This window comes from Otolemur garnettii, unplaced genomic scaffold (assembly GCF_000181295.1).
Source record: "Otolemur garnettii isolate 467f Iridium unplaced genomic scaffold, OtoGar3 scaffold00011, whole genome shotgun sequence".
Lineage (NCBI taxonomy): Eukaryota > Metazoa > Chordata > Mammalia > Primates > Galagidae > Otolemur > Otolemur garnettii.
The window spans coordinates 27178010-27187304 of record NW_003852406.1 but is presented as its reverse complement, the minus strand read 5'-3'; the positions used below and the strand labels follow the sequence as shown (position 1 = coordinate 27187304).

General features: G+C 57.3%; 1 protein-coding gene across 1 annotated transcript in view; it reads right to left on the bottom strand.

Moving 5' to 3' along the window:
• The window catches only part of CUNH15orf39 (chromosome unknown C15orf39 homolog), a 9357-nt gene extending 1648 nt beyond the window's left edge, over window positions 1-7709 (bottom strand). Inside the window, exons 1-2 of the mRNA XM_003784527.3 lie at window positions 7539-7709; window positions 1292-4111 (exon numbers count right to left, since the gene is read on the bottom strand). Of these exons, the coding sequence (XP_003784575.1) occupies window positions 1292-4061 (2770 nt within the window). The 5' untranslated portion in view covers window positions 4062-4111; window positions 7539-7709. The remainder of the gene's footprint in view (window positions 1-1291; window positions 4112-7538) is intronic.
• Window positions 7710-9295: the final 1586 nt, after the last annotated feature.

The window sequence follows — 9295 nt, the reverse complement described above, 5'->3', positions numbered from 1 at the left end:
TTTTTTTTGGTTGCAGCCGTCATTGTTGTTTGGCGGGTCCGGGCTGGGGATTCGAACTCGCCACCTTAGGTGTATGTGGCTGGCGCCTTAGCTGGTTGAGCTATAGGTGCTGAGCCAGATATCACAACTCTTCTCCACATGTGTCCACTGGCCAGACCATCCAAACCAAAAAGGTATTTCTCCCCAGATAACACCAGAACTCTGTATCTGATGAGAGCACTGCTCAAGGGAGGCTCCTTGGGTACAAGATGAGGGAGGGAACCCAGAAGGCCAGGAACCATTAGCCTGGTCTAAAGCCCCAGTGTTCAAGTGGGGAAACTGAGGCATAGAAAGAGAGGGCCCTGCCATACATAAGAGAGCCATCACCTTTCTGCATATGGCCTGCAGAGCTGAAACAAGAGCCAGGGCCCAACCTGGCAGGGCCCCACCCTGAATGCAATGCCTGGAGGGAGGAGGGTGGAGGTAGCAGAGGGAGCAAGAGCATACCTCTCAGGAAGGAGAGTAGTGGGGAAGCATAGGAGCCCATGAGAAATGAGGACAGAAGTAACTGTCTAGAAGGGTGGCCTCTAGGGTGGTGTCTGTGGCTCAGTGGGTAGGGTGCCGGCCCCAGATACCAAGGGTGGTGGGTTCAAACCCTGCCCCAGCCAAACTGCAACAAAAAATAGCCAGGCATTGTGGCAGGCACCTGTAGTCCCAGCTACTCAGGAGGCTGAGGCAAGACAATCGCCTAAGCCCAGGAGCTGGAGGTTGCTGTGAGCTATGATGCTACAGCACTCTACAGAGGGAGATAAAATGAGACTCTATCTCTTAAAAAAAAAATGGGGTGGCGAGCTATGACGCTACAGCACTCTACAGAGGGAGATAAAATGAGACTCTATCTCTTAAAAAAAAAAAAAGGGGTGGCCTCTAAAGATGGGGCAGAAAGTGGGACAGGGACACCAAAATCCTGCCAGTGGCAGAACCATGTGTTCTAGTCCCTTCCTTACCAAGCTCTGAACTCTTGCAGGCTGGAGTCAGAGCAGGAAGGACAGATTGTCAGGAGGCTGAGAAAGAGTTGTCCCAGATCAGAGCAGCTGGCATGTTCAGAAGCCTACAAAGAACACTACGAAGGTGCTCACTGGTGCCGAGGGTCAAATAGGAAGGGTCCCTAAAGCCCACCCTAAAAGGCCAGCCCTCTGCTCTGGAAGTTCTTAGAACCTCTCAGCTCTGGCTGTAACCCACTCACACACCTGTCACATTGCACCCATGTGTCACACAGCTCTGGTGGCTACTGGGGTTGCCCCATGCTCACCCAGCTGGCGGCGTACACAGTCATGCCACTGCAGACCCAGCAGGTCCGGGTAGATGTCAGGAAGTTGGCGCAGCGCCAGCAACTTCAGCATACGTGAGGTACAGCCATGCAGAGCACGCTCCCGCAATGCCCGTTCCTCTGACAGTGTGGTAGGCCGCAGCTCCACGCGATGCTCCTGCAGTACGTGGTCTACGGAAGCGGGTGGCAGTCGTGGGAAGAGCCGCTCCTTCACCAGGTGGATGGGTACAAAGATGGCACCAGCTCGCACCACGTGGGGGAACGGACACTGCTGTGTATACACAAAGCTCCGTAGCTGGGACAGCAACTTGCTTAGCAGCCCCTGTACAGCCTGGCAGTCCTGCCATGCAGCCTTGCCCCAAGGCCCAGCCATCTCAAGCCACTCGCGCAGCTTCTCCGGTGGGGAGTGGGCCACTGAGCCTGAGATGGCATCACACAGGGATGCATGTAGCCCTGTAAAGCGCTGCTCTAGGGAGCCTGCTGGGGCTGCTGTAGATGTTGGAGCAGGACCTGCAGCTGAAGCTGGAGCAGGGCCTACAGCTGAAGCTGGAGCAGGAACAGGAGCTGGAACAGGGGCAGGAGATGGAACTGGAGTGGGAGCCAGGGATGGAGCTGGAGCAGGGGTGGAGGTAGGGGAGGCCATGGCTATGGCTGGAGGGCTGGGCAGTGCCAGGTTGAAGCAGGCCATAGGCAAGGGCTGAGTGAGAATCTGCAGGCCAACAGGTACAGATGTGGGAGTGGGGGCAGGTTGCACCGGTGGGGGGGCAGGACCTGAGGTGAATGGGACGACAGTGGCAGGCAAGGGTGCTGGTCGGAGAATTTTGAACTTTCGGAACATGAAGGCCACAGAGCTATGGAAGTTGGTCCTTGGCATGGTCTCTGTGGTCTCTGGCTCCCCAGGCAACCCTGGGGCTTTGGTGACTATCTTTTTTAGGCCTGGCAAATCTGACACTGGGTTCCCCACATCTGGCATGTCCATGGCTTCAGTGGGCTTAACATGTACCACAGGACTATGGACTTTAATGGGAGAAGCCTCTGCTATGGGCTTCTTCACACTCAAGTCCAGGGCTACCTCCTCCTTATGTGAACAGTATGCCCCCGAGGGGCCCTCTTGGGTAGGCAGTGTCTCCCTGCAGCCTTTGTCATGGCTCTCATTGGTGGCTGGAGCCGAGTCAGGCTCAGCTGTGGCTTCAGGTGCCTGCACATCCAGATAGTCACGATAGGGGGCCAGGCTGAAGACATTGTCGATAATAGGCATTGGTGGAGAGCTGGGTGGTCTTGCACCCTCCTTCTGTGGGAGAGACTGGCGCTCCTGGGCACAAGGGGGAAGTGCCGGTGGGGTGCAGGGAACTGGACTATCCCGGATGACAATGGGTGCCCCAGGGTGCTCATTAAGCCGGGGCTGCAGCTGCTCTTTCCTGCAGCTAGGCAGCCACATCTTCTCCTCAGTTTCCTGTGCTGGCTTCTCTGTAGGCCTTACAGGCTCTGAGCATGGCTGGCTGGCTGGTAAAGGCTGGCACACACGCTGAAAGGCACCAGGCTGTGGGACAGCCTGCAAGCTGTTCTGGGAAGGTGGCATCCCTCCAAGCCCTGGGGATGCTCCGTAGAGAGAGAGGTCATCCCGGGCATAAGGAAAATTGAGAGTGTGGGGGGCAAAGTCCAGTGGGCACCGTGGAGCAAGAGGTGGCTCCAGCTTGAGGCCTGGTGAGGGTGCTGGGAGTGGGGCAGAGGGGTAGGAGTAAGTGTCCAGTCCCACAGGGGGCATGTAGGGTGTCTGGACTGACTGCTGCCTCAGATAGGGGCTACCAAGTTCCCGAGCCTGGTACCCAGCACCCTTGTGGGATCCCAGGGGTTGCAGTGGGAGTGCTGAGCTGTAACTGCCCTGCTTCTCTGGGTGGCGACAGGCTGGAGGACAAGGCAGGGCCTGTGGATGGTGGGGCAGTGGGTAGTGGCTGGGCATGACATCCTGGCAGGGTGGCCCCAAGGGTGGGGCCGGCTGGGTCCAAGGACTGGAGGATCCCTTGGACATGGCTTGCTTAGGGTCCCCTGAGTAAGGAACTGTGTACTTGGAGGCCAGGAAGCCTGTGCTGTGGATGGTCCGATACTTCTCCAGGAATGCTTGGCATGGAGAGAAGCTCATCGAGGAGTCTTTGCTGGACCCTTCAGCTGGCACCCCACGCAAGAAGGTGCTATCTAGGGACTGGCCCTTGCCAGCAGGTGGGGCCAAAGAACAGGGTGTGTCAGCTGAGGGCAACAGGGGCCCAGTCACCAACGTCCAATCAACATCCAGTGGTCTCTTTGCTGCCCCTTCTCCCAGGCAAGTTGAGAGCCCATAACACAGAGGGTTTCTGTAGACAGGTTTGGGTACTGCCAGTGGTGGGCCTGGGTAGGAATGAGCCTGGGTACTGAAGGGCGGCAGCTCAACAGGGCTGGAGTCCTGTATCTTCTCAGGGTCTTCTGTGGGTGGGCGGTAAAGCAGGCAGTTGGTCAGCAGGTTGTCTCCCCGAAGTGGAGGTCCTGCCATGCTGGTGGGGTACAATGGTGGGTATGGGGTCCAAGATGCCATCCGTTCAGACCCTGCTTTGGGCGTGGCCCCCATGGGACAGGAGAAGTATGCCCCCTTGTAGCTGCAGGGGTCCTGGCTTCCAGCAGGGGGGAGCAGGCTGTGCCCAGACCCTGCATCTGCCTCTAGGCGGGGCAGCTTGCCATACATCACAGGCCCCAGGGTCCCCAGTGGCCGCTTCTCTGCCATTGCTGTGAAGGCTTCAAGCCTTCCCAGGCCCGTGCTACTCAACTGCTGACCTGGGAGACAAGGAGAAAGACAGGGTTATCAGAAACAGGTTACATGCAGTGAGCTGCTCTCACCGGCTCACTGCCACACATAAGAACCTGGCACTTACTGATGCCAGTTAAGACTACAAATGCATTGGGCGGTGCCTGTGGCTCAAAAGGGTAGGGCACCAGTCCCATATGTCAAGGTGGCGGGTTCAAACCCAGCCCTGGCCAAAAACTGGAAAAAAAAAAAAAAGACTATGAATACATGAGCCATAGAATGCAGAGGCTTTCAACTCTGACTTGTTAAGCTGCAGAACCCTTGTTTCATGAACATATCCCCAGCCCATTCCAATAGCCCCTTCTGTTTTATTTTTATTAAGCTGCAGAACCCTTGTTTCATGAACATATCCCCAGCCCATTCCAATAGCCCCTTCTGTTTTATTTTCCCCATAAAACTCCCAAGACCCCTTCTCCTGGGCAGCTCCTGTGGCTCAAGGAGTAGGGCACTGGCCCCATATGCCTAAGGTGGCGAGTTCAACCCTGGCCCCAGCCAAAAACCGCAACAACAACAAAAGACCCCTTCTCCTTGGCGATTCAGACTTCATATGGCACAGTCTGAGGTTCACTTGGCTTGGCTTACCCTGCTGCCCTCCCATATACAGAGGAGACCTAGTCATCCCAAAGTCACCAAATGAAAGAGACAAGACAAAAAGCAGGCCTCCTGCCTCCCACACAAGCTTCTATCTTAAAGATGTCATAGTTATCTTAAGGTGTCCACTGCAGCCAAGACTTGGAATCGGGTATTGTCTATAAATTCACAGATTTCTAGCAGGTTTATAACAAAAAATGGCAGAAGCATACCTCGAACTCAGATCCCTAGGCCCAAAGCCAATGGCTGAGCTACTAGGGTTGGCTCTGAAAGACAGTGGTAAGTACAAACCACGCCCCTCTCACTGAGCCACCCTCCCTCAGCAGAAGGGTCAAGGCTGTCCAGAAGATGGTGCTGTGGTGTCAGAGGGAAGGTACCAGTGCTCATCCCCAACTTCCCCTGGCAAGCTATTCCAAGGCACGTGGGGCAAGACAGGGGTGGGGCATATGTGTGAGAAAGTCCAGGGAAGGAGGCCCCAGTGCGAGTTGGCAACTATCCTCATCGTGCTAATCAAAAAACTAAGTGCTAAGAAAGACTAAGACGCTAAGATAAAACAGAAGAAGGATGGGAGGACCAGAGAAGTTAAGCATGGGTTTCCCTAGCACAGCAGGCACCCTATGACCCATTAGGGACTGTATCTGAAGCCTGTCTTCTGGTGCCATATTGACCTGCCTCTACCTTCCCCACCCAACACCCTGCTTCCTGAAACTCCCAGTGGTTTAGAAAGAATCATTCAGTTCAGTTTTGCTATCATTAGGCCATGAGCCAAGTGTCACAGGTTTCTGGTCCCTTCTGGCTGCAAGCTGATGAGAGTCACTGATTCAGACTAGTACATTTTGGGCATAGGAAAGGTGAGGGTAGCACAGGAACAAATGCTCACTCCCACCCTGGCCTGACGCACCAAGGAAGCCACACAGAACTCTCGGAAAGAAAGCTGGCTCACCTCCCAGATAGAATCTGACACCTCAGGTCAGCCTAGAGAAGACAGGAGGGGCCATCAGGACACAGGTGACAGTACCAATAACAGTGTCCTATGACAGGGACCCGTACCCTGGTGGAAAGGCCCCATCTTACTCCACAGCAATGTTGTAAGAATTGTATGGTTTTAGGGGTTCTGACCCTTGCCCTGAGAAGCTCCGGGTTAATTAAGTGCTGGCTCTGGTTTCACCTCTCCTACATGCTCCTTGGGGTCTGCTCCAAGCCCCAGGAGTCCTTCTTTCCTGAGCTTAGCCCAAAGAGTGCCCTTTGCTCTGGAGACTTCTGGGGATTGCCCTCGGGATCCAGCTTATAGACACAAAGCCTCCTGGGACCCTTAGGAGTCTTTGGGGACAGGGATGGGGCTCCAAGGAGCCAACAGAGAACTCTGAGAGGTGTGTGGGGGTGACCTTATCTCCTGCCAGGAGATGGAGAACCCACTATACACACTCTCAAGGATTACCCTCCCCTATTCAAAACTAACCAAAATGTAGGTGCCTCTTTCCCTGACCCACATACTGAGGAGGCAGGCAAGCACTTGGGAGAGGGCAGAGCCCCAGGGAGCGGGCTCTCATCACCCTTGTGGTAGGTAGTTCTGTTAGTCTTCTCAACTGAACTCCAAACTCGGCCAGGGAACAGGGCAGGGTCCAGAAGAGCCCACCACCTGTGCATTGACCCTGTACAGCAGAGGAAACAACTCCATAGCCCAATTCCACTTTCACTTCCTTGGGCCCTCTGAATGGACTTCAGGAAAGACCAGGAAGAAGAGTGTGACTGCCACCCAGTTGTGGCCAGCATCTGGACTATCCTGGAGGGCTGGACCTGACCACAGGTATCCTCATACCTTTAGCTGAGGTTCCGAGCTCTCCAGACACTACGACCCAATCTGGAGCAGCCCACAGTCTCTAGTGGAAGGGGACGAGTCGTGGGATCAGGCTCTACCCTTTACCCTCTACCAGCCCAGCTTGTTAACTCTGGTGCCTGTGTCTCACAGCCGACCTCGCTTTGGGACAGCCGCGCTCCGGACCCTGCGGGCTTCCGGGTGTCTCTGAGCCCCTCCCGGCCGCGCTGGGGCGCACGTGCACCCCAGCAGGCTGACACACAGGCCGCCGCCACGCATGCAAACCCATGCCTGCACGTACGTGCAAGGCTCACATCTGCACACATACCAGCTCAGAACTGTGATCTCCCCTCACTCGGGCCCCGGGCACTTGGGTGCACACAACAGGCTGGCGCACCCACAAACGGATGGACGCTGCAGACTGGCGGGAGGTCCCGGGTCAAGGGGCGGCCTGGCTTGCAGAGTCCCGGCAGCCACCGCCTCTGGGCGATCCCGCCAGCCTGGGCTGAGGCCAGAGGGTGAGTCAAGTGATGGCGAGGAAACCGCAGGGCCGTCCCGTCCCAGCAGGGCGCGTCCAGGGCCCCGGGGGCCTCAGTGCCCGCTCTTCCCCAGACCCAATCGCCGGTTACCCCATCGCCGCTCTGGCAATCCACGTGAGCCGGACCCCACGCGAGGCCCGAGGGCTCAGTCTGAACAGGTTTCAGACCAGGCGCGCGGGCCATGCCAGAGCCCCAGAGCCTACCAGGCCCGGGAACCTCGAAGTCCGGGGCCAGTCAAAAGCAACGAGGCGACCCCTGCCCTGCAGTCCGCCCTCCGGGCCCCCCCACCCCAGCTGCCAGAAGCCGCAGCACCTTGGCCCAGGCCCGGCGCCCTCCATCCCAGGGCCAGCCAGCAGGGGCGCCCTGGGGCAGAGCCACCCGCCCCTTCCCCACGCGCCGCCCGCAAACTCGGCCCAAGTTTCCGCGCCCGCCCAGCGGACGAGCTCCTACCTGCAAGGCGCCAGGCTTCCTGCTGCCGCTAGCCGGGGCCGCAGCCGCGACCGCATCCTCCAATGCCGCCCAGGCCGCGGGTCCTTGTCTAGCCAGGCCCTGCGCGGGAAGTCGCGGTGAGAACCAAGCCCGGAGCCACCCTCCTCGCAGCCGTTCGCGCCGCCGCCGGGCGCCGTCTGCGGTCCCGGGCGGGGCGGGCTGGGGGCGGAGCGGGGGCGGGGCGGCCCGCGGGGTAGGGGCAGAGCCCGGACGCGCCTCTGGGAGCCTGCCCTCCCCTGGGCCCGGGGGTGAGAGGGCCTAGGTGGGGCTGGCTCTCCCGGCACCCGGCCGCGGGCGCCGCGCTCTCTCTGTACCCGCCGCCTCCGCGAGCCAGTGCTCTGCGGGCCAGTCACGCGTCCTTGTTCAGTCACTCCGTTAGAACATTCATCCACTGCCACTTTCTACCTATGTGATCTGGTGTCTGCCACTTGACCTCGCTAAGCTTCAGTTTCCTCATTTGTAAATTGGAATTGTCTTTCTCTCGGTGGTGTAGTAAAGCATTGAGGTTGTTACTAAAATACCTGGCACACAGTAGGTGCTCCAACTCCCTTGTCCCGCGCTAGTTGCATTAGGGAGCTGTTGTATTAAGGGGCTGGAGAAGGGCTCGTTATTTTTTCCCCTGGTTTTAGTGTAGTCAGCTAGGGCAAATTTCAGAGAGATGTATCCCAACCTGTGTTAGGGCATGGCAGCTGTCTGAGGAAGCGGTGATACCCCTATCCCTGTAGCGGGCCAAATATGAGGGTGCTGGGGGAGGGGTTGCTAAGTGGCCTCACTGGGTACCTGAACGTTTGCTACAGTCTCCCCCACGAAGACAGGCCTGAGCATGTGCAGCCTGGGAGATGATGGGGGTGGGGCGTTCCCAGCCAGGATGGTATGTTGCAAAGAGGGGCTGGAAGAGTGGAAGGGCTGCCCCTGTTTGCACTGTTTCTCTGGGTCACCTGACTGTGGATAAGGGCCCCTCACAGCTACTACTTTATCTGAAGGAATCTAGTCCCTTGAAGTTCCTGAGCTGCCTAAGGAACGGGAACAGGTGTGTGCAGTGGGGGATGGAAAGACAGGTGGACATGCCAAAGGTCAGAGTAAGTTCATGGGACAAAACCACCCAGGCCACCTCCTCAAATCCCAAAGGTCAGGGCTGCCTGAGTCAGAGCAGCACAGGCCTGAGGCTGCCTGTCCCAAGAGTCATGGAGCAGCTGGAACTGAAGAGGAGAGACTGGACACTGCAGGTAGGTAGAGGAAGAGGAAGTGAGGTCCTCTGAGGAGTGGGGAAGAGTGTTGCTCCAATTAGAGCTGAAAGAACCTTAGAAGTGGTGTCTGGGGCTCAGCGCCTATGGCTCAAGCGGCTAAGGCACCAGCCACATCCACCTGAGCTGGCGGGTTCAAATCCAGCCTAGGCCCGCCAAACAATAATGATGGCTGTAACTTGTAGTCCCTGCTACTTGGGAGGTAGAGGCAGGAGAATCGCTTAAGCCCAGGAGTTGGAGGTTGCTGTGAGCTGTGATGCCAGGGCAACAGCTTGAGGCTCTGTCTCAAAAGGAGAGAAAGAAAGAAATGGAGTCTGGGAAGATTTGAGGAGGAGAGACTCAGGGAGAGTTAGGGCCTTCCCAGGCTAGGACACAGATCTCCTGACTTCTAATGCTGGGGATCTTTCTGCAGCCACACCTTAGTGCCAGGAAAATGCATTTGTGTGCTGACAGCTAGGGCTCACACCAGGCCTT